At 40.5% G+C, this 25,939-nt stretch overlaps 1 protein-coding gene across 2 annotated transcripts in view; it reads left to right on the forward strand.

Moving 5' to 3' along the window:
* Positions 1 to 25,939, forward strand: part of pik3cb (phosphatidylinositol-4,5-bisphosphate 3-kinase, catalytic subunit beta) — a 53,597-nt gene that overhangs the window by 14,618 nt on the left and 13,040 nt on the right. The window contains exons 3-11 of one of the 2 annotated variants that reach the window (XM_061072727.1): positions 11,376 to 11,600; positions 14,811 to 15,039; positions 17,174 to 17,403; positions 20,034 to 20,213; positions 20,850 to 21,017; positions 24,252 to 24,341; positions 25,104 to 25,358; positions 25,491 to 25,587; positions 25,727 to 25,857. In XM_061072727.1, the coding sequence (XP_060928710.1) occupies positions 11,442 to 11,600; positions 14,811 to 15,039; positions 17,174 to 17,403; positions 20,034 to 20,213; positions 20,850 to 21,017; positions 24,252 to 24,341; positions 25,104 to 25,358; positions 25,491 to 25,587; positions 25,727 to 25,857 (1,539 nt within the window). In that variant the 5' untranslated portion in view covers positions 11,376 to 11,441. The remainder of the gene's footprint in view (positions 1 to 11,375; positions 11,601 to 14,810; positions 15,040 to 17,173; positions 17,404 to 20,033; positions 20,214 to 20,849; positions 21,018 to 24,251; positions 24,342 to 25,103; positions 25,359 to 25,490; positions 25,588 to 25,726; positions 25,858 to 25,939) is intronic. The other variant, XM_061072726.1, reaches the window with a different exon arrangement.

Here is a 25,939-nt window from a genome sequence, read left to right on the forward strand (position 1 = left end):
ATTTTCAAACTTCCCTCTTATGAAGAACCTCATTGCAGAAAAGAGCCGTGCATCTGACAGTGACCTCAAACAACCTCTCAGCTCCGTTCTTGGCTGTAATTGGTTTTTCTATGCACGAGTATTCATAATGGACTCTGTGGTTAAAATATAGTTGCCATAATACATCTATTTATGATGAAAGGAAGAACCAATTTGTTGAAGGTTTTTCAAAATGTGAAATATAATTTGCAAGGGGTGTGGGGAGAGAGAGACGTTCTAGTTATCAATTCCGAATAAAAAAATCTACTGATCCATATCGGGATCTGTGTCTTTGTATGCCAATATGAATACTGTTATTAAGCGGATAAATGAAAAGATGTATTTTTAAAACTGATCCTCGTTTACAAAGGCATCGAGTTGAATTACAGAGAGACAGAAAAAGAGGAAAAAACAGCAATAACAACACAGGGGCAAACTAATAAACCATTACAACTAAGGTTAATAAATGCCATTAAAAAATATTTGGATTAGAACCATTGAAACATTGAAAAAAAGAAAGTTGATTGTCTAATGATAGCCGTTTATTGTTTCCTCTTTGTCAGAGTTTCCAAGGAGAGCTCCCCCTGTCCTTTTTTTTTTCTTTAAGAAGCTCTGTCAAATGGAACAAAGGCTAATCCTTATGTCCTCATAAAGCAGCTGCTAGTGCGCCATCCTACTATACGTCAAAACAGGAAGAACCATACCGGCCACTTCCACTACTCAGCCTGCGTATCATCTGCTGTCACTGGATGCTGAGGCAAAGGAGGAGGAGGTCGGAAGGAAACAGTCCTTTTAGTATTCAAATTAGATCCGATGCATTGTTGTGTTTTATAGAGGAGAAGAAGAAGATAGAAGAAATTGTCTTGGATTCATTGTCTAGAGTCGATGAGACAAAGAAGAAGAGTAGTCTGTGGGTGGATATGCTTGCATCGAATTTCTTTATTTCCTGTTTCACAGAATCAGATTGGCAATGCAAACTTGGCACATGCGTAGGCTCCCTGTGTTTGTGGCGTGGGTGTATCGGGAGCTTGCTTTGAATAATGATATGTGGTTGTGGTTAGAGTTTGCATATAGCCTCGAGCTTTTCTGCAAAGGTAAGGTCAGCTATGTTTGGGTGTTGAGGATGTCTCACTGCTCGCATGTGTAGGTGTCGTATATTTGACTATAGTATTGATTTAATTCAGTGGGGCTCAGACTAAAGAAAGCAGCATATTTACACGCTCCTGGCTCCTGAATCTTGTGACCTGTGTGTTGGTGTTTACTAAAATGCAGTAAAACATGTGAGTGTAATTGTTTATGTGGAGGGGGAGGGGGGGGGGTTGCTCTGTGTGACTAGCTATGTGACCCCATTGCCCCCTCCATCCTCTGTGTTGTTACTGGTGCTCCTGTGCGGATTGGTCTGTGTGTGTGTCTGTGTGTGTGCGTGCATTAGAGAGCTGTTTCAGGGAGGGAGGGGCGGGTTTGGTTGTGAGGGTTGATGGGGGCAAGGGCAGCACAAGGGCAGTGTTTGTGCAGGGCACGGGACTGTCCTCACTGACACGCACACACACACATGCAAGCATAGACGGGCTGGCAAAAACAGAGGCTTATTGTGGACACTCGGCCCAGTTGTGCCCTCCCACTACAGTCACACATTGTATCACACGTTGCCCTTCCAACGCGGTCTTCCTCTTACCTCTCTCTTTGGCTCTTTGTTGATCACTCGTTACTCTGTTTTCCCTCCTCTTCTGATGTGACCTGACACTCATACCTCACCTGTAGTATTATATCATCTGTGACACGTTTTCTTCCCTTGTTCTCTGTTCTTTTACGGTGTCAACATCTTCCTATCTGTCATCCACCCCTTCTTCATGACTGATTCCCTCTCCTGTCATTTAACCCCTCCTCCCTTCAACCCCCGTTTTCCTTCTCATCTCTGAGGGAGGTGTGAAAAGTCTGAGAGTTGAGTCATGCATAGAGAACCCCACTACACCAACCCATATTATTTTGTTTCTGGCTGTATCAGCCCCTTTGCACAATACATTTGGTTTCGATTGGGTTTTTTATTCACTTATTATTTTGGGATTCAACAATTGACAACAATTGACAATTTCTTTTTACACAGCCTCATTAGAAACACACTTTTACCTATGCAAAATGTGTTTTTATTTGGGATTTTGGTATATATTGCTAATAATTTGTAAAATATTTGCACAGCCTTTAACTTTAACCTTTACTTATCTCCCATAAATGTTAACTACTCTTCTTGCCCTTTATGTGTGTTTAAAACTACTGGATGCCTAAATTTCCTTTGGGATCAATAAAATATCCAATCATCTATATCTATATATATGAACTGATAATACAGTTCTATAATGCAGACTATCTGCATCACAATTGACAAACAAAAATTATATTCCTCTCAACAGGGTGCTTATACTTATGCGACTAATTTTACCTGCCCTTTGTATCTTACTGTAATTTCCATCACTCTACGTCTTCCTCAAGGAAAAGCGCACACTTTGTCCTTGTTGAATTACATTGCCAGTATGATCACTTGCAACATTGAGGCACACTTTGTCAATTATTAGCCTGATAAGTATAACAGTTAAATAATGGCTCACAGGTACATTTTCTTGGATTTGGTTGTGAGTGCTGATGTATAAAGCCATAGTTCTGTTATTTCACTTCCCTTCCTTGTTGGAATTGAAGTTGACAAAATAACAAAAACATCTGTTAGTTTAGCTTTAAACGTCTTTAGCGTATCAAAAAACACTGACTGAACATTATAACAATCATGAAGGGAGGGTTTGTTGTGGGACGGTTTTATTTTACTACATTAGTTTTAGCTAGTTGTAATAAATAAATAAACTGACTGTATAACATGATTGCAGATTTTATCTACATGACCTGCCTCTAGTGGAGACGACTGTGACACTTCTCTCTTGTTACCACCCACACTTACTCGAGCCGTCATGTGCTCATGCATGACACAGCTCCGTGTGGACAGTGTGTTCTAGGCAAGTTGAAACTGATACTGCCTGAAAGTGGAACTTGTGAGATCATGTTTTCGACATGGGAAGATGAGTATGTAATATCCTTGGGTTCAATTGGTTAAACCCGAGAGAAGGGAGTTGCAAGGCAACTGATTTAGTAAAATGAATGCTGTCTTGTTCTCCTTGAAAGTGGTGAATGATGGTGTTTTCTGTATTTGAATAGGTTTTTGAAAGGACTTCTGCAAACATGTTCTCCCCGCACCCCAGTATGAGATGTGACGTAAGTGCAGGTTTGTTCCGTCAGCTATGAGAGGCACAAATACCAATGAGACAAAACCAGACAGGGTTTCAAGCCATTGAGGTTTGGGAAGAGCAACAATTACATATTTATATTTTACTTTCCTTTGTATGCCCCCACTTTCACACTACATGAAAATTAAACCAGAGTTGTCGCAGATGATATGTCCTCCTTCCTTGACCACCATTTGTGTTGGAGAATATGTTGGTGGTCCCTCTCCTTACACTAGGGAGCCACAAATAGCGACCTTTGAGATTGAGAAGTTTCCAGCCTTTCAAACTCAACTTCTTTCCGTTATTAGTACACAATCCAAATACTTGCAAATGCACTGCATGTTTGCCTTGATTGTCATCTGGAACAGACTCATTCACGCCAATCAGCAAGTGTCAGTAGGGAAGGATGTGTATTGAGACACAGGCTGTGTGCCATAATTGAGTATCTTTGGAGGGATTATTCATTTCTCAAATCTAAAGTGATCTTTTCCTGTTCCTCTTACTCTCCTTACGCTGTGTTGTATTTTCTAGCTCATGATGTAACTATATGTAATGGATTGGATATGATTAGTGTCACGCTGGATTAATAACCGTGAGACATGTTGCTGTGATTGGAGGTGAATTATAGCCTTCACTGTAATGCAGCAAGATGTTTATTCCTGCTCAGCAAAACAAAACAACTCAGCGAAAACACCATTATGTCATAATCCATTACAGAGTATTTCCTGCTGTGACAAGTCAAAATGTCTGTCCGGCAAAATGTTTGTCCACCATGATGTCTTTATTGTGATGTCACAGCGATGCCGTGGGAACTGACCTCATCTGACATCTACCTAATAAGAGTGAGGTTGATGGAAAGGATGGCTGATTGAGTCATACCTCTGCTGGGACTGGACGTGACTGACATACTAGAGAGATGTGCAGAAGGAGCGACTTGAGCTCAGTCGGGAGAACAAATAATATTCCTGGAGAAAAAGGACAGGTAGTTCTGAACATTTATAAAAAGGCACATTGCGCATTTAAAGGGGAAGTGAGCCTCTTGCTCCCCCATTCTTGTGTTATTCATTAAAATGTTTAATTTATTTTAATACTTCCTGTTTATTCATCCAAAACAGATCAGGTCTGTTAACTGACAGTCATTAGATTAGCAGCCTGCCCATGGACTGTGCTCGGTATAGAAGGACTGTTTCTGTGTTTGTGTCTGAGACAGCTAGTACTGACAGGAACAGGAACTGCAGATATCTGTTTTTACCTCTGCTGAGGACGTTATGTTTTTATCTTCATCTACAGACTGTACTGCTGTGTGGTCTTAGCTGTAAGGCTGGTTTTAATTTGAGGGACCTGTTGGTCCTTGATGGTAACATGCATTTTATTGTGCCATTCTAGGTTATCCTACGGTTTCTGTTTCTACTTTTGCCTCTATATTTAATGTAGATGTTTTAAATCTTTTTCTGTTAAAATAGTCAAAATATAGTTAAAAAATCTTTACCAGCAGAGAGAGTCATGCGCAATTGATTCTGTTTGTTGTCTATAATGTACATAAGCAAACATTGTTGCATATACGATCCACACAAAGACATTTTAACTTCCTCTGCTCCAGCTAAGCTTATGTTGAAGAGCCCAGTAAACCGTTGGATCTCTTGAAGAATAAAAACAGCAGCTCAGCCTCTGATTTGGCATTCATCAGCTTTTTTTATGAATGACTGTTCTGGACTTTTGCTCCGGTTGTTATTAGTCACTCACTTCCTTGCTGCTGTCATTGCTTCCTGCCTGAGAAGTGGGTGTTTGCCACCGTGTCAATCGGGGTGGTTTGTGTGATGTAGCACTGTTAGCTGTGCTACGGATGTGGTTGGTTCACGTTCGCAAACCTTACAAACACAGAAACACCCACCCACACACATGCTTCCGCACACGCGCGCGCACACACACACACACACACACACAGAGGCTCCCACTCAATCGCATTATTCACGTTTCCTCTCAGATGCTGCACGTATGCAGATCATTTTAACTTCAGGGCCTGTGAGAATTTACGGTGAGATTTATCAGGAAATTGGTTTCAAGGCACTTCCTCATTTCTATTGCCGAGAATAATGCTTCTTTTTTTCCTGAAGGATACAGCTTGAAGAGGATGCTTTCATTTATAACATCCGATGCAACTGATCGCTGTGGAGGAATGGAGGCACGGAAGTAATAAATTGTTGTATGATGCTGGAAAAGATCGAAAAATCATTTGGAGGACAAACATTCATACAGCTCTTCTACACGTGCTGCTTTTCCCATCACACATTACTTTGACACTGTCAGCACAGTCGTCAGGCACTATTTGGGGTTCAGTATCATATGACAAGGGGCATTTCAGAAAGTAGACAGGACGTGCTGGGGATCAAACCACTGAAACTCTGGTGTACTTTGGTGGATGACCCTCTGTATCTTCTGAGTCACAACCACTGTAACACCTGAATGTGTCTACTGTCTACATCCACACCTAAATATAGTAAGTGTTAGTCCTGCTCAATTTGTGACTCACACACAGCTGACTGTTTATCCACACACTGGCCAGAAAAACACAAACAGCTTTTCTGTGAACCCACAGGCCAGTACACTGTAATATTTTAACACATGAAGTGCAATGTGCATCTACCACATACAATTTACACGGCTATGTGGGAGGTACTCGTGTTTTTTATTTAGTTATCACTGGTTTCAGAGCATGTCGTTTATGAATGGACTGTCTTCTGTTTCTGGATTCAAGTTCATGGTGTGTTCAGCTTTGGTGTATTATGGCCTGGTTAGCTCTGTGTTTCGGTCTGTGCCCTTTGTGGTTAGAGGCTGAAAGTGAACCACCACTCAAAGATATTCAATTTCCTCAGTCAGGCAGACTAAGCATCTGCTGTATGTACTCCTACATACTCATTTACAGGAGTACTGTGGTTGTAGTGGAGAGGTAAAGAGGTCTTAGATCCTCTTTGTCAACTTTATTTGTAGAGCAGTGGGGGGGGGGGAAATGTGTCACAGGACTCTTAATCACCAGACATGGCGTTTTACAAACACACACACACACACACCATTTATGTTAACTGTTCTTTTTCAATCAGTCACACACATACACGTGGACACACACTCCATTGTGGAGAGCCTCACAGGCTCTTACTGTCAGACAGAGGGAGCTTTAGAAAGAGAGTGCTGAGTAACACTAGTGTTTAAATAACCATCAATGCATCTGGGCATGAAAGCCCTCACAACATGTCACTGTCATCGTTTCAGAGGAACTTCTCCCATTACAAGCAGCTATTTGCTTCATACTGTATTATCTGAGATAATACAGGCGATTTTTCATGGCCGGTTTGATCACAGTGGACGTCTAAGTTGGAGGTTGTTATTATTTTCAGTTTCTGACAGTCAATGGCAGTCTCATAAAATCAACCCAGCTTGTCTGTGTTGTGCGTCTCTCTGATCAGCTCTCCTTTTGATCAAGACACACCCCTTTTCTGCTGCATTTGCACACATTTCATCAGACATCCAGATTAACAGATTGTAAATAATGATAGTTCCTCTTTTGATCCCAGGCTGCTGTATTTGAGTTTGTGAAAGGAAACAAGCACAAGCACAGTTTAGATAGTGGTGAATCTCCTGCACTGAAATAAGTTGTGTTTGTGACCGTTACATAAATGCAAGATCTGCCTGGGCCAAGGGCATATAACTAGGATCATAGCTTTGCACCTTAAGCTGTGGGACGAAGGCTACATAGTTACACATTGTTTACTAACTCGACAGATCCCTTCAGGCTCTTCTGTTTGTTGTCACATGAAACTCTCTCTTTCTCCCTGATCTGGCAAACCCTCTCGCTCTCCTCTGATCCTTCCGCTGAAACTCGACCTCACAGCAGACCTCTGGCTGCCTGCCACCACATCCTCAATAACCTTGCTCACCTGTGTATATGTGTGTGTGTGTGTAAGTGAGACAAAGAGGTAGAGAGGCCCAGTGTGTCGGCATCACAGCAGGGTGAGACCATAGGGGTGAGACACTATCCAACCTGTCCTGTGTGAAAACACGTTCTTGAAGCCTATAATTATTGAGACAAGGGTTTAAATGCATACTTGTGCATGCACATGCACTTGTTCATTCATCCCTGACCACCCGGTGTTGTCAGTGCATCAGACAGACATGCCGGGTGTCATGTTACCTTTCATGTGTGTAACTGTGCACCTTTTGTGATTTTGTGAAAACTCTTCATTGTCTGCACTTTTAACTGTCGATCTGAATGGCTTCTTCTGTGCACTTTCCTGATTCCGCTCAGACATGTGTGTCAGTGTTAGTGTTTAAAGCATTGTCCTGTATCTTTTATTGTTTACTTGTTAGTGTATCTGTCACCAGGACCACACAAAAACTACTTAACTGATTTGCAGTACACTTGTGGGAGGGAAGGAGTGTGGGCCAGGGAAGAGTCCATAGATTTTTGTGTGGATCCAGTTAAGGGGAGAGACCCAGGAATCATTCAATCATTTCCTGAAACGTTTTTAAACACCAACATCTTTATCATTAATGCACACATCTCTGACCGAAACAAAGCAACTCTGGCCTCTCTTCTTCTTCTCGAGGTGTTGTCGATAGATTGTAGCCCAGCGGTGTTAGCCCCTAAAACAACTAGAAGCACAACTAAATAAGTATCATAGCCTCTGTGGGGGATGCTTCACTTTAATGGATCAACTTCTCTCTTGGGGCTGTGCACTGCATATTGAAGCGCTGTAGATTTGTGCGTGAATGGCCTAATGAGATTTACACTGTAAAGCGCTCTGAGTGCTATATAAATACAGTCCATTTACCATTCATACTCTTGGTGGGCCTGCATGGCAGCTTGTTAGCATTGTTAGCACAGGTTTAACAGCACTGTCATGGGCAGGTGTCTACAGTGTTGTTGGGCTCTGACAGATGCAGAAAGGGGGAGTAAATTAGCGTGTCCGTCCAGGTGTTGTATTTACATCACTGCCGATCAGAGCTGGAGCCATCATAAATTTATGAAGCGTTTCAAAGGGAGGGAAACATTTATTGTTTTGTGCTCTGGGTTTGTACAGTCTGGTTCAATGTATCAGATTACTTTCTTTTCCCTTTATTTTTTCAATTATAAAAGATAGACAGACGTGGACGATTTTTTTGGGCTCAGTCAAGGTACATCAGATGTTCTAGTTTCATATATAAACATTCCTATATAGAATTTTGTGAGTTTAAATGTTATTTTCACATTCAGTTACTCCACAGTCTCCTTTAAGAGAAGCTCAGACTGCAATCTACAGTTTGAACAACACACGGAAACGCACAGCATTGTTTTCCATTTGCATGGCTGATAATGTTAAGTGACTGAGATTGTGGCTCCAAATGCACCGCAGATATGCGTCCATCCTCAGGCACGTGGCATAACAGAGGCTCATCTGCTGGTAGCTCGAGCACTTAACTTGGAGAGGAAAGACCATTAGAGGCAATCAGGCCCGTCTTTTTTAATGGGCTGATCGGGACGAAATGGAGATGGACATTTGGCCTGGTGGAAGAGTTAATGGTCTAGTCCACTTGAGGACAACGTAATGAGAAAAAGGCAGGTGGAAGTGGTGTGACTGTGCATCTGTGGTTGAGGAATGGTCCTAATGGAAACCAGGCTGGGGGCTGTTTTACACCAACCACCACCAGCTGATAAGCCACTTACTGCAGCTCTGTGGAATTCCCTGCACTCAACATGCAGCCTGTATGTGTTTTATGTGTGTTTTCTTGTTGTATGCCTTACTATAGTTTGGAATGGATGTTTGCTGTGTGACATTACAATGCGCTGATATGTATGGGTTTGGGGCTTCTGCCTTTTCCAGCCTGTGTTTTTGAACACACACAGAGAAACTGCGTGAGTCAGGCAGGTGGCTTACTTCCCTGGTCCTTTTTTAATCAATGACCTTGGTAGTGCTCTGTGTTTTGGTGTGTGTGTGTTTTGGGACGACATGCATGGATCATATGTATTTATGTGAACTTTCATGCACACATATTCATCAAGTGTGATACATATATATACTTTCTTCTCTGTGTTTGCCAGGGAGGAGCAGATTGTCAGATGAGGGGAGGGCAGGCTGACCTTTTGTTCTGTTTGCTTAGTGGGCATTCTTCTTAGCACTGGCCCTCATCCAAGTAAAAGCCAGTGGCCTTCCACAGTACAGCGCTGCCCCCACAGGGACTCAGTGACACTGAATCATCCACGCCTGTCAGCTTGTTCTTAATGAAAAGGATTAGAGAAAAATAGTTTTAAATATCAAATAAAAATTGCTCGTTCATACAACTGGATCATTGGGTGATGCCTGTTGAACTGTCATATGACAATGTGTACAGTGAAACATTACAATTTACAAGTTTACTAAGCTCTGATAATAATAAGCATAAGCAAACATCCTTAGCCATACTAATGCAGTGTAGAGGACATAGAGCTGTAACTTCTCATTTTAACACGGTGCTGAGAGTTGCTGTGGCCGGTCAAAAAACATTTAAACGACTTGTTGGTTCGTCACATCATCTAAAGCTAACTAACTAGATAGCAGGCTTAAATTAAACTTGTCTGCTGTCAGTTTCTGTCTGTCCGCACACCACTGTCGGTACTCGTCAGCGATAGTTTGTGGGAGAAGAACCGCAAATCTGTACAACCACAAGTGTTTCTTCAGCTCCAACAAATGAAATATAGCGCTTTGACACCTTTTGACATATCTTATTGTTAAATTAAGCTCAGGCTTCATATTTTTGAACCATGACCTTCAGGGTTAAGAACAAGACACTCATAGATGACAATAATAATAATAATAACTTTATTATATAGTACCTTTTAAAAGTAGATTTTACAAAGTGCTTCACAAAGAGGACAAATATGAGCAAGAATACTAAACATAAAATTCAAGAAATTAACACATTTAAAATCAAAGACAGCTGATAAATAATACATGGCCTTTCAAGAGAGCCCTCTACTAGTAGGGGCTGAGCACACAGTAGATGGCGGTAAAGCTACTTGACGTTGGTTGCCACCCGCCAATAAACCAAACAAAGAAGAAGAAAATAATACATCATTTAAAAGTAATGGCAAAAGAAAAGGATGAAAGAAATTAGAAACGGCAAACAACAACAAAAGCCATTCAATAAAAGTGCCATTGCCATTTAAAGAGAGAGAGTTCACTGAAAAATGGAAATTCACTAATTATCTACTCACCACTATGCTGATGGAGGGGTGGGTGAAGTGGTCGAGGTCACAAAACACTTCTGGAGTCTCTGAAGTAGATAATGATTGAATTTTCATTTTTTTGTGAACTATCTCTTTAATCAATGGAATAAATCAAATTTGATTTGAGTAACTAATATTCACAAATTGTCTCATACGTTTTAGAAGGGTGCAACATCCGGCCCTTAACCCTCAACAAGAGTAAAGAAAAAAAAACCACTACTGAATAAAGAAGGAGATCAGATTTAGTATCCACAAATGCACTGTGGTGGTGTGGGAATCACAATGTTCCTCTCAAAATCATTATTACTGTCTACCATCCACAGAGCAAAAGTTTCACATTTCTTTATTTCTTGGAAAGAAGCCATTAAATGTTCTGCTTTTCAAACTTCTTTCTTCAAGCTACGCATCTCTTCCTCTATGATTTGATCTGGTCTTATGTTTGACGTCTTGAACTTGTGCATGTGCAGCTCTCTGCCTTGTTTAAACCAGTCACAAATTATCCTCATGATAGCTGAACGGTGTCTGGAATCCAACACTAAGTTGCAAGGTTTCCAGTAAAGTGATGTCACCATGGGATTGTAACATGCTCACATGAGATGTGTTTGTTTTTATGTTCAGTGAGTTCACTGAATGTGAAGGTGGATGACTCAAAATATAATGTGCTTTCTGTTTGATCTCTAGCCTCAGTGGTCATTTTCTCCCTATAATTAGGTTTTTAAAGGCTGCTTGTCCCACATCTACACCCTTCAATTAACAGAATGACCTTTTAAGAACTATTATATCTGCATAAATGGAGAGTAAAGTATCTAAAAATAATGGATAAAGTTGATTAATTCAATCAAGCCTGAAGTTAGTTTGTCGTCTCTCTCTTCTGTCTGTCCAGGTCCTTATGGTTGAGGTGGTGTGCTGTGCCTCTTGCCATGCCTCCTGCCATGTCAGACCTCCTGGACATATGGGCGGCCCACTCGCCCCTGGCCGGACACCCTCCGGCCCATATCACTGTGGACTTTCTACTGCCCACTGGTATCTACATCCAAATGGATGTTCCACATGAGGCCACTATTCAGCACATCAAACTGGTGAGTGACATTGGATGTGTTTAGAGCATGTTGGCATTCCTACAATGAGATTTCCAACTACTTAAAGAGATATGTGTCAGCTGAGAGGTCGACCAAACACATTAATTAAATTTATTTACTCACTGTCCTGAAGCTCCATTATTGTCCTTGCATGCCTCTAGGCCTGTCAAGTCACAGTCTGCAGCCTATACAAATATAAATGATAAGTACACACACACACACACACACACACAGTCACACACACACACACACACAGTCACAGTCACGCAGGTAACCACTTAGACATTATCTAATGCCTGTTTTGACCGAGGTGGCTTTTGAGGTAAGTTAGGTGTTTTTTGTTTGTCAGCATTCAAATATCTTGTGACATCATGCATGACTGCAGCCGATAATGTGAAGTGGATGGCTTTGAGAAGTTATTAAGAGAATAACACTAAAGTGTGTGTTTGGTCTTCAGGGATTTTTAATTAATCATATTACCATTGATACGTGCGAATGAGAACCTGGAAAATTTGAAACATCTGTATGATGCCAGGAGATGAAATACAATATCACTGCAGTTACCTTCCCCTTACTTTAGGCTGACCTTCATGGTGGTGCTTTTATGCCTCCGTGGCAGAGGCTTTATGTAACTGGGTACCCTTCTGTACATCCCGTTATTGTGAACACGATATTTAAAAAATGCCTTTTGGGATTTCCTACACATTTTTTACAAATATTTAATTGGACTCAAGGATGAACTGATCAGAGTTTGCAAATCAAAGGTCAAGGTCATTGTGACCTCACAAAACCGAATCTTAAAAATATCTTCGGAGAAGGTAGGCATTGGCACAAATGTTCACTTTCAGCTTTCAAAGGTCAAAGGTCAGGGTGACCTCATATGAGTTTGAAAAAATGTATATTGACTAAAACTGTACTGGTTGGCGGAGGCATCCAAGCACAGGGCGGTAATTCTATGTTTTAGACGACACTGTATTGATGGCTGTCAGGATATTCATATAGGCAAACCAACTTTACTGCATCATGTCCCAAACAGCCTCACAAATCCTGGATTCTTTCTGAATCTACTCTACAAAGGTAATATTTGTTAGTGTTGTTATTATTCTTTTTGTATTGGATAGTACTTTTTTTCTGGTGACTCAGTGTTTGATATTCTCTAATTGTATTTAAACGTTGTGTAATTACATGGTGGCTCAAACATGTTCTCAGGCAAACACTATAAAATAGAGCCAGAGGAGCCCGTTATGAATGGGTCTGGAAAAGGTCTCGCATTTTATCAAAATCCCTTCTGGCCTGTTCAGCCCTGTAATGTGACCAGAGACACAGACAGATTTCACTTTGTCAGACATACCCAAATATTTGCTATCAACAATAATGTTACTGTTGACTTTTCATGGAATGATACGATGATGAGTGAGGTTTTCCCAAGTTCATTTGACTATATGTTAACGTGGTCATTCATGCATAAGAGATGTCTGTTGGCATGGACACGTGAGCGATATTCATTGATTCCCTGAGGGAAGCACGAACAGAAGTGAGCAAGCGGGAGGGAAACAGACTCCTTTTGAGCCTTTTCTGTGAAATGAAAGCTAAGACAAATAGGAAGAGTGTTATTAGACTCTTTATCTGTGATCTAACAGTAAAGAGAAAAAATAGCTGGCTTATGAATGACTCCGATTTCTAAGAAAGCAAACAGTTTAGAAATGTTTTGTGAAAATGACGAGTGAAAACATTTATTTTCCCTTTGTAACTTTTTGGCTTGTAAACCTGTCAAAAAAATGGAAATTAAATATGTATAAAAAATACACTATGACAATTATTTTATAAAGTAATCAATTTCCAAGAAGATAATGCAATGAAACGATTAAATCTTCTATGCATTTCTCATGTGGTTTGCGGAGAGATGTTTTCAACATAACATGAAATCATGAGTGCTCCTAGAGAAGAAGGTATTTGTTGTGAGGCTAACTGCATCCTGTTCCAGTTTATCCTACAGCACAGCTCCATATAGCCTCAGACAACAACACACGTACAACATGACACCCGACCCAGTGACCACGCTGCGGAGGCACAGACGCATGAATCATGCCAGGATTGGCTGCTGGACATATTATTCACATCATGATCGGCTAACCCAGAAGCTGCGTCATGTTGCTATGAGTCATGTTTGACTGTGACCATTAAGCATACAGTTTTGGTAATATATTGCATTATATGACGTGTTATTCTTGTTTGTTTTAAGTAGGGCTGGCAGATAAAACTATAACAGTAATTATTGCAATATAACTGTCATCAAAAGCAAGATAAGAAAAGTTTAAATATGTATCCATAACATCACTCATGAGATCACCCATGTGTCATAAAACTTAAAATGAATAATAGTGTGACATTTCAACATATCATGGGCATCTACCTTCTTCGACATACGTCTGTCTGTGGAACGCATATCTCAAAGTATATTAACTCAGATCACATTCTAAGATAACTCCTAGACTTTCACTTCTTATTTAATCCAAGGTGTAAACTGACCGAGATTATTTTCCAGCATTTCCTTATTTTGAATTTGGGCCGGCTAAAATAATTCCGGTTTTATACTCATTATTCTTTAGGAAATTACAGAGCTTAGTTGACAACATGGCTCTGAGGATTGTTGAAGATAGCTGGCATAGCTGACATGCAATGTATGAAAAAATAACAGTTTTGTTTGTTTCAGTTTTGTTTATTGAACAACAGTAACTATAAAATCTTCATTGCAGATAAATCAAGCATGATAAACACAGTTTTTAAAATTTTACCTAACAGACTGTTAATAAGAACATCTAGTAAACAAACAATAAAAAGTGACAGTATATTGTAGAACTTTTTGAGGAGGACTCACTAGTGTCTAGGGATTTGAAGTAGCTCCAGAGCATCAACACAGTCCAAACTGTGAAGCAGGGTTAAAACAGGCACTGCATTAGTTGTGATAATTATCGATATTTACAGATTCAAGATTATTTTAAATTTTGCAGTAAGAAGTTGCTGTTAGCTTTGTTTTATTGAAGCCTTTTAAAAATCATCTTATGACTTCATACAGTATGTATGACCATCAAAAAATATGGAGTTATTCCTGGTTGCTCATATTCTAAGTAGGATTTATTTGATTTGGTCTAATGGAGACCTGAGGTTTTGTGGTACTGCAGTGCTTAAGTTCTTCTTTTGACTCTCCAGCTATTATGGAAACAGGCTCAGACGTTGCCGCTCTTCGCCGGCCTGGGCGAGATGGAGAGCCACATGTTCGAGTGTGTCAACCAGGCAGCTGTGCACGAAGAACTGGAGGACGAAACTCGCCGGCTATGCGACGTCCGCCCCTTCCTGCCGGTGCTCAAGCTGGTGACACGCAACTGCGGCCGAGCAGAGCGTCTGCTGGACTCCAAAATCGGCGTGCTCATTAGCAAAGGTGTGGCACCCTACTTCTAAGATTTTCTTCCTCAATTTATAGGTTTCAGATCATCATGCAAGCTCTTACATACATTACTCCCTCTACGACTCATTCATTTACCATCCCTCTTTGACATTCCTAATAAAGAAAAGCACTCAAGAGTAGGTAAGTGGGAATGTAACTCCTTCCTGCGCACAACGATCCTTAAGCACCTCCTCCAGGACACTAAGTAGTCCTCCTACTCAGCATATTCACCCGAGCTATCAGACCTGAGGCCCGTCTGCAGCTGGCTTCAATCAGATGTCCTGCTGTCTGATGAACGAGCAGACATGTTTCTGACATGTCTTCCATCGCTTGTCACCTTGAATTATCTCTGGTGAAGATTCTGCCTTTTCAAGGAGCAGAGAAGATCGATCATGACTCTGATGGGAATAAACATGTTGAAGCTCAGACCCAATGATATTTATTCATGGATAAGAGGAAAGAAAGAGTGACACACTCAAGCTTTTTAGTTAGACTCTTGTAGCTTATAGAGCTGCACCAAGATGATTCATTGAATAGTCGATGGATGGATTGATGAGCCATTTCCCCTGCTCTATTAAATATATAATTGTAGACGTTCATTGAACATTTGCTGACTTCAGCTTCTCAAATGTGAAGATTTTAATGTTAATATGTATGCTTTTGAATTTCAATCAAATAAATATAAATTAATTTAAATGATGTTGAACTTTCTACACACAAAATGAGTAGTTAATGGATCAAAAATGATCATTCTGCTGAGTAATCAATAATAATAATGGTTTGTTGTAGTCCTACCAGCTTATGTGTATATGAATGAAGTGTGGTCCATGTGCACTTTATAAATGTTTATTGTTTGTAGACAAGCAGATACAAAAACAATTGTAAAGCACTATTTCCTCCTGTTCACTAACACCATGTCTACACAGAAGCAAACTAATTCACTTGTGTCATTGCAATTATGTGACTGCTTATTTGAGGCGGTGGTGGAATATGTGTGATGCAACTGCCATGTTTGGAGTTACAAACTTTTCCGTTTCACGATTCACAAAGTGGCTTGTGTCTTACAGCACATTGACAGCAGCAGCATCACTCTACAATGGAAGTGTTCACAATATTGAGCTATGGGTCACGCGCAGTTTGGAAGCATTCAGAGCACATTACACAATCTGTTCCGTTATGCACGTAAAGTACAGGAAATAGAGATAGGGCGGTGGTTGAAACCTCCTCTGACAGACATGCAGAATTCTGGAGGGCCTTTGGTCACAACAGACGTCTTCAGAGGAAGAAAGACAAAGAGGGAGGGAAGGGTCTCTGAGTTTAATTGAAAGCGACTCAGACGATATTGATATGCTCCCCTCCTGGCTCCACTTTGGTCTGACATGATCTTTAAAAAAAGCTTTTGTCGGAGGAGAGTAGTGTTTCCAAAGGAACTCCACAAGCACGTCTGGAAAGTCCCACACACACACACACACACACACACACGCACCAACCTTGTTCAGTACACAGTAACAAACTATTGCACACCCACAAGGCCAATTGTGCCCCCGCCTCTTCAGAAACAAAAACCAACTCGCAAACTCGACCAATGCTGCTAATGTAGTCCAGAGCCCCAATCTGGAAGCTAAGGGTCATATAAATGTTAAATGGTTTTAAATGTCAACATATTGTTTTCATTACCAAGAGAGCATTGGGCAGCAACCCTCTGATAAAAGGCAGCTCATACCTCTGGCATTTGGCACCAGTGTAACTATGTAAGAGTCTCTACTTTAATCCAATGAGAGACTGCAATATGTGACCCTTCAATACATTCACTACTGCAAGGCGTAAATGTCTTATATCATGATTTGTAAAGGTTTAAACGTAATTTACGTCAATGTTAAAGCATGTGCAGACTATATAGTATTTTATTACTTGCAGTGTGTTTTGAGCTTTACAAGCTTCATGAGTTCATATAAAAAAACACTGATTAATTAATTGTTTCCTAAGGCAGAATTACTGTTATTTTATATTCTCATAAAACATTATTAAAAAGCAAAGATATTGCTGTAATCTCATCTGTCCTCTTTAATTAAATACTGATATATTTTATGGAAGTTATGTAACGGTGACCTTAACTAACCTCTACTAGGTCTCCATGAACTCGACGCTATCAACGACCAGGAGGTAAAGGACTTTCGCAGTAAGATGTTCCGCATGAGCGAGGAGAGGATGCAGCGAGTCCAGACCATGACGAGCACAGAGTGGCTGCAGGCCTGCTTCTCCCCACAGCTGGAGCCCGCGGCCGGGACGCCCGTCACCGATGGACTCAGTGACCGGTCAGCCGACCTGAAAGTCACTATCCACTTCTCTCAGTCTCAGGTGAGAGTCTGCGACACAAGTCTGAAACAGTTGCAGAGCGAGTGTATCTGTGTTAAGTGAAAGACAAATACCCGAAACAAAGTCATTAAGGTAACAGACCAATGTGTTGTGTCTGCAGCATTAGGTCGAGTAATCGAGTGGTCACCATTTGACAACAGACGAGAAAGCTAGAATTACATATACCCTCTTTATTTTTGATTAAATAACTGCTTTTATTTTTAATTTGTTCTTTGTAGTTATCAAGGGAAGTTACAAAAATAATATCACAACAATGTTGTCTTTGTCCTGACTCCTCACAACCAAACCAGTAAGCAATCCTGTACGCATGAAGCTTTATAAGTAAGTTTTATTTCGTATCATGTAATATATTGAGATGGTCATCTAAAAATACCTGTCTACTGCCTGTTTGGAGAACTATGACCAAACAAGTCTTATGGGGACGCAGGAGTACATATATTTCATACAGGTAACATTTTTTATTAAAGCTTGTTGGTATTTTGGCTAGACTCATTCTTAGAGAGGTTGTGATACTGAAACCAGTATTGGAAATGCCTCTGACACTTGTGACAATGCTGGAACTGAAAATGTCTTTGAACAGATCTGATACCACGTCTTAAAAGTATATTTGTTTCACGCAGATAAAGAAATCCTATTTACTTTCCCCAGAAAACACTTTTCGCTCCAAAACTGTAGATGGTCTTGTATTGCCGTTGGTAAGTACTGTTTTGGAGCAGTGAAGAAGAAGCGATGTCTGATAGTGTAGTGTTAGCCAGAGCTAGCTAGAATGTCAACAATTTGGCAGTATTTCACACTGGAAAATCCCACAAGTATAACAACTATTGCAGCCAGTGTTGCCAGTTGCAACATCATAAGGCTTTTGAAGATGCATCACATGAAACAGCATGAAGAGTTCACCAAGGCAAGTGGAAGAGAGGATTTGTTTCTGTTCAGAGGTTCTATGGCACTCATTCTCTGTATGTATTTGTTTTTCAAATGGTTTAACCTTATTCAGGTCATACAACAATTATAGCAGTCATTACTTCCATGCAGGGTAAGTAGCATATAGCTGCTACAATACATGATTTTTTAGTTTTTTTAATGCACTGGAATCAATGGGTACTTGTTATCCACCAATATGCAAAGTCCAGTTATCAGGAGGGGGAAATGTTTTATAAACCTCTCTTGGACGAACTGTGCATTTTGTTAATTGTAAATATTACACATTCTTTCAACTGCATTTACAAATATAGTGGTTTATACTTTTACTTTTTGCGTAAAAACCAATTAATTAAATAAAGGCCTTTATTATGTTTGTTATATTAAATCATCATTATAATTACTCTCTTATTATTAGGTATAACTGTTTAAAGTGCTATGCAGCCATGCTGGTAATGGTAAGATATGAAACCCATAGATACTGTCTGTATAACATCTGTGAATACGTGATGAGCTCTGTCTAACCATGTTACTGACTGCATCACTGTAGCAAACAAAACCATCTTGTTAGAGTAACAGAAGGTGACCAGGTGACTCCATCAGCGCAGCACTTCCGTAGCTCATCAGCTTGGGCTGTTCTGCTGCTCACAGTTGGCAGCTTCAAAGTCACATGACTGAGCCCGGACAGCTCATCATGTGACTAAAGCAATTGGGTCAAAACCATCAGTGAAATTATGCCATTGTCCCTGACACACACACACAAACACACATTAGCATGAGAGCTCAAGGGACCAAAGCCCTCATTAAAATGAACCTTTCTTCTTCTTGTCCTCTGTACTCTCTGTCATCTACTCATCTTCTATTCTATCTTTCTTTGCTTTGTTTGAGAGATAATAGTATATCTTCATAAAACAGATAGTCATGTCCCTCCAGATTCTTGTATGGAAACACAGACGCACACAGACTAGAGCGGGCCATCTGGGCCACTGTGCTCAGGTGGACGTTTCCAGGAAGTCTTGTTTGGGAGGTCAGACACAATGAGGCTCATTACAGACAGGAAGTGTGGTGCTTTGGTTTATTGTTGTCAAGTGAATATAACAGTGTATCAGTGTGAACCTTCCCACTGACATCATCAGGTCTTATCGGTGGTTTAACTCACTGCATTACAATTTGAAAATAATTTCCCCCTCAGATCAGAGACATGTTGTAAAATGCTGGGTCTCTGTGTGGATAGCACACAGTTATTGGTTCTGTAGTTCCCCTGTAATGTAGCCATGGCCTTTTAGATGTTAATTATTATTGGATGACATTTTTATTAGACCTGCAGGAAATTAGAATTCCCTCTCAGGTATCAGGTCAGCGCTGTGCTATAAATATCATAAAGCAGTCAGTATGTGTGTGATTTTCAGAACATTCAATCTGGCTGTGGTTGTGCGTGAGGGACTCATATTTTACACATTTCACGCTGAACTTCATTCTTCATTCATACTTCATTATATTTTTTACTCATCCATTTACATTCTCACATTTCTTCCCTGTCTGCTTTTTTATGACATATTTTAGTCTTTGACTAAACCACATATCTGTTATTTCAAAGGTTACAGTCACATTGTAAACACAAAAATTGAAGAAATAAAATAGAAATGTAACTTTACTCCATCTCTCTGTCTCTGTTTTCATTTCTTGTCTTGCAGGACTCAGCCAGCCTGAAGGTGCCATCATCCTGCACCACTACAGAGCTGATGGAGCTGGCAGTAAAGAAGTGGCTGACCACCCATGGCCCTGAGGAGGAGGCATGGAGGAGTCAGTATGTACTGAGGCTCAGCCAGTGTCAGGAGTTCCTCTGTGGAAACCACCCACTGATTCAGTACAAGGTCGGTGGCTACACAGAAGACTAGTGTCTATATATATGTATGTCTATATGTGTGTGTAGTGTTACTTGTTAGATTTCAGTGACAGTCCTGTGATGGAGAGAGCTGTTAAAACACTTGAGTGGCCTAAGAATAATCCCACATGGAGCTGACATATATCTACAAGCTGACATATATCTAAATATATGGACAATTTAATGTTAGCATACAAAAATGTCTTTGTTACAAATTACAGTTTTAACACAGCAAAGGAGGTCATAGTTTCATCTGGATTTTTTTTAGTTTGTCTGTCTTTTATTTAGCAGCATTAAACAAAGCCTACTAGATGGATAACCAAGAAACATAGGATGATTAGGTGTGGGTCAGGGAAAATCCAGGACTTGTTTTCGTTGTCTATAACATAGCAAGATTGGTCGAGGTTGACATTTAAATCAGGCATTATTCGGGGGCAGATAGCAGAGCACCTCTACTTTTAGTCGTAATACAACAATGCATTTGCACCGTGAATGCTTGTTCTTCACATTTCAGAATCCAACTTTAACATATAGCACGAGTATGAACAACATCCAGCTTTTTGCATTAGCAAAGGCTCACAGATGCGCTTAGCTAAAAAGCACATCTGTCCTGTCTTGTTCGCAGTATATCCGCACGTGCATGCAGGCCAAGGAGTCTCCCCACCTCACCCTGGTCCACACCAGCACCATCAAAGCCATGTTTGAAAAGGAAATCGCCACCATTGGAGCTGTGGTTAGCCGCAAGTCCTCCAACCCACCTTTACCACTACCTCCCAAGAGAAGGGTTCCCACGGTGAGTTCAGAAACATCTGATGTTGTTTTGAGAGGATCAGGGATTCACAAGTATGCGGGTCAACGGATGTGACATTTCACGGATTTGTGTCTCATTGGGCTAAATTGGTAATTCTCCTCACATACTATTTTTAGCCTGGTCTAATTATTGTAGGTCACTAATATATCCATCTCATGCCTGCAAATTTGATCAGGGATCACTCAATATCTGCCAGTGTTTACTGAGCTCTATTCTTGTGTAACCAACATAGTAAAAGCTTCACAGTTTGATGCACCTGCCCTGAATGAGGCAGCTGTGGAGGTTTACCAAGTAAACATGTACATGGGCACCTGCCACCTGTCGTTTATGAGGCAGGGTTCCGAAACCATTTCCTCACTGCTGCTGCCAGGTGCACGGTGACAAACACCCCTCGATGTGTGCGTCCACATTTTAAATGTCAGGTTGACTTTCTTTGGCCTTCAACTCTCCTGGGGTTTTAATTGGCTGATGCAACGTACCATGGTGATGTGGGGTTTGGCTAGTCTGGAAATATTACAGGTGGGAGCCATCATATGAAACCTTACCGCAATATGTTGATTACATATGATTATAAAAGCATTAGAACAGGTATGTCATAACTTGGTCTTACTTTCTCCACATTATGCTTAAAGTTTTTATTGGTGAATAGAAAAATTAACCTTCAATTTGACCTCACTTCCAAATGTTTTGATTAATACATATAAACTCACTGGACAATATGTTGTATAGAGTAACTAAGTGTTAATTTTGTTTCATAATCATTTTTTACAGATCTACACTTTTTAATTTTATATAAGATGTAACCTGCTTTCCAATAGTAGTACCTATGATGTCCTGAACAAAATTAAAATATTTTCTAGGTTGATACTAAGGATTGTTTATTACTAAGTAATCAGCTAATCATTTTCTTGATTAATTGTTCAGTTTTTCTTTAAAATTCCCCATGGTTATGTCTTAATGTGTCGCACCAACATTCCAAAACTTCTCTATACCAGAATACAAAGAATCATCAAAAACTGCTGTTCATACTCCAAATATAAAGATGAACAACACTTCTGCACTTCCTCCTTCTATCCAGAAATTAAGTCAAAATATGCTGGATATGAACGTTGCCAAGGTTACAAGGATAATTTTTAGGATCATAGTTTCATAATGAATCAGAACATTTAACACTTCTCCAAATAACAATATATCTTAAAATTAGTTCTTTAAGAATTTTGCTAGTCAATTTAATGTTGAGCTGTCTGGGCTATTTGCCTCGTAGTCACTTGGTCTCGCCATCTCGCGCACTTGTGTTATTGTCCATAAAGTTACCATCCAAATAGCGACGGTAAAACTGTATTTTACACTAATATGTAAACTGCAATAAAACCCACAATCCACTTGCGCTTAGAACCAAAGGGATTGATCTGCACAGTACGGCTCAACCGTGGTCCATTACACCACTAAGACATTTCTAAGATGACAGGAAGATCTCTTTCAGAAAGATGGATTTGACATGTTCTTAAACATGTTCAGTTTGGTCCATGTCCCATCAACTAACATGGAGGAGGAAGGGTCTATGAACTATAATTCAGCAAGCCACCAGGGGCGATTGAGATGTTTTGGCGTCACTTTAGGGAACATTTCATCTCGTCCATCTATACATTCTCTGCTTACATTTAAGAAGATGGATTCTTGAATTAATATTTGGTAATTTTTATTAAGCTAAATTTTGTTTGGTGTATTTGCTTTTATATAAATGTCAGTGTAGAGGGAAGCAGTAAATGTGGGGAGAGAGGGTGAAGTGAGAGGCTACGTGTCTATGCAGATTGAACCATGGATGTCGTGATCATGTGGTATATGTTGTACCCTGTAGGCAATAACAACATGTCTAACATGTGCCCTGCAAACTCAAAGAGTCGTGTTTTCATCAACACAGAAATATCTCATTGCATGTTTTTCCTGTTTTCAACCTTCTTCTCCTCCTGGCGAGACAAATGTGACACTGTTTTTTCTCTGTTGAATATCGCCCATGTTTACAGCTCGCTGGTAATCAAATCATCAGGGTGTCGAACTGTAAATATGGAACAAGATCATGTTTCACCAATTATGGCATAATTTCAGTGGCCTTTTTGGTCTGACTTTTCTAATAGACCTGATTAGGAGATTTTAAAGTCAGGACAGGGCCTCACTGACATCCTCTATTGGTTTTGTTCCAAGTTTGGTGTTCAGACACGGAGATGAAAGAGCCTCTGTTGTTAGATTCACTCCTTTATAAATAGCACGAGGAGAGCAGGACAACTAATTTGTTTTTCTTTTTTCAAGAAGCACTCTTATCGCAGCTGATAGTGTATTTTCTTTTTCTAAATACACAAATACTCTACAAAACAAGGAAGAAATGACAAAACATGTACATAAAACTTGAAATAGAGGACTAATACACTAGAAAAGGAAAAAATAAATAAGAGTACAAATAGGGTTTTGTGCATTTTGTCTTGCGTTATTGCTCAGACATTTTTTAAAGTACTTGTAACTGAAAAGTGTTATTTATGAATACACTTTTTGAGTTGAGGAAGTGAAAAGAAGCAGACTGGTCAGACAGTAAGAAGATTACTGTAACAGTTTGGTTGACTGTGACAGGAAGAAAGAAAGAGAAGGTAAAAGAGGGAAGCAAGTGTTATTGTGATGATACAGTACGTGAAGCTGTTGTGTCTGCGGACACAAATATAGCATTATATCGAGAGGCAAATTACCCACACTCACATGAGGGTTTAAAGGCATCAGCGCACACACGTACACATCCACCAGTAGAGAGAGGTGGGAGAAGTGTGTTAGTTAGTCATGTTCCTAGCCTCTAGATGTCATGTGATGCTGTTTGTCCTGCTGACTGCTGACCCTTGCAAATCTACTTGGCTTGACATCAGAATGACCCGCCTGACCTCCCCCACATTGTGTGTTTGTATCTTTGTGAGGACTGTTTGGAGCTGACAACCTACATAGTGAAAACATTCTGGTCGGTCCTCACTTTCTGGCCCACGTTTAATGGGCTGTTTGAGGGTTAAGGTTACAGTAAGATGCTAGGGAATGCGTTATGTCAAGGAGTGTCCTCACTAAGATGGATGTACAAATGTGTGTATAGAAGCAGCGTGTTTTTACATGGTTGTTACACTGCATTATGCTCGTACTGCTCACTCACTGCAAGTCTCTCTTTCTCCTCTCACTTTCTCTCTTCAGCAAGTACAGACGTGTGTGTGGGACGTGTCGAGCCCGTTTAAGATAGTCCTTGTGAATGCCTGTAAGGTGAACGCAGAGGAGACGGCCAAGGTAAACCCGCTCTGTCCACCTCCATGAAAGAGTCATTTATGTTCCTGTTAATGCAAGCACAGTTCCCACTGACGGTAGTAACCCATGGAGTACAGTGAGTTAGGTAGTGTAAAAATTGTCATGAAAGATTTCAAATTTTGCAAATTATAGCTGTTTTCAGACATGAACTCTGGAAACTGTCTGGAGAATTTGGTCAAGAAATTGTCCTGTATTTGGCCTTGCAACCTGCAGAAGATAGTCAGCGTCCTCTAAGTGTATGACACTTCTATAATCCTAAGATATTTGCATTCTTCCAGTTTTGCTGCTGTATTCTCACATGAGCTCACTCTGACTTTTTCTGGACATTTTACCAGGGGCTTGGCAGGAAAAGATCCAGAGCAGCTGACTCGGACATTTACTTTCAGACATAGAGCCCCTCTGGAAAATATGAGGAAATGTATAGACTTAGGTCTGAAAGCAGATTATTACTTTTATTACATGCTGCTGTGACTAAAAAACAATAGCTTTAAGGCAAATTCCGAAATGTATGTGTGTGTAAATGACTGGTTTCTTGAATTGGTCCAGTAGCACCTCTGTTGGCTACATTGTAATCCTATGGTGCAACTGATACCCAAATGTATTTCTCAATAAACGCTTCTGTCTGAAAAAGCTGAAACAGGATAGTTTGTAAAATAATATTCAATTTAATACAAGATTTTAAAAAAAGGATGCTATACCCTTGCTGCCCTTCCACACACACACCTACCCCTCCTCTTCACTAAGGTCCAGGTGAGGGCGGGGCTTTTCCACGGCACAGAGCTCCTGTGCAAGCCGGCGGTGAGCGGTGAGAGCAGCGGGCGCTCGGACCACATGTGGAAAGAAAGCACCCTGGAGTTTGAAATCTCCGTCTGTGATCTGCCCCGCATGACCCGCCTCTGCTTCGCCATCTATGCCGTCATGGACAAGGTCAAGAATAAGAAGTCCACCAAAAACCCTCACACTAACAAGTACCAGACCATCCGCAAGGCAGGGAAAGTGGTAAGAGACAGGCTCGCACTCCGACCCACAGTGTGTCATATGTTTCCACAAATACACCATCTTCACAGGATCATTGATTCATGATATATATATATATATTATGTCACTGTGTTCTGTCTCTCTGGCATCTAGCACTACCCTATAGCTTGGGTCAATACCATGGTGTTTGACTACAAAGGCCAACTGAAGACCGGAGATATCAACCTGCACTGCTGGTCGTCCTTTCCTGGTATAAACACACAAACACAGACTTTGTCATTTTATGTCCACAAATATTATAAAATCTAAATTAGTTTAACCAGTGATTTGCACCCTGCTGTAAAATCGCAACAAACAAATGTGTGTCTGTTTGTCTTTGCCTTGCCCAGATGAACTTGAAGAAATGCTGAACCCCATTGGAACCATTCAGACCAACCCGTACACTGAGAACGCCACAGCACTGTTCATCCACTTCCCAGACTACTCGTCGCACCCTATTATCTTCCCTCCCTTCGACAAGGTCAGACAGCCGTCGGCCACAGAGCTTGGTTGAGCTTGTTCTCATAGAGACATTTTTCCAAGTGTTTGGACCAACGAAAAAT

Source organism: Limanda limanda, chromosome 6, assembly GCF_963576545.1.
Source record: "Limanda limanda chromosome 6, fLimLim1.1, whole genome shotgun sequence".
NCBI lineage: Eukaryota > Metazoa > Chordata > Actinopteri > Pleuronectiformes > Pleuronectidae > Limanda > Limanda limanda.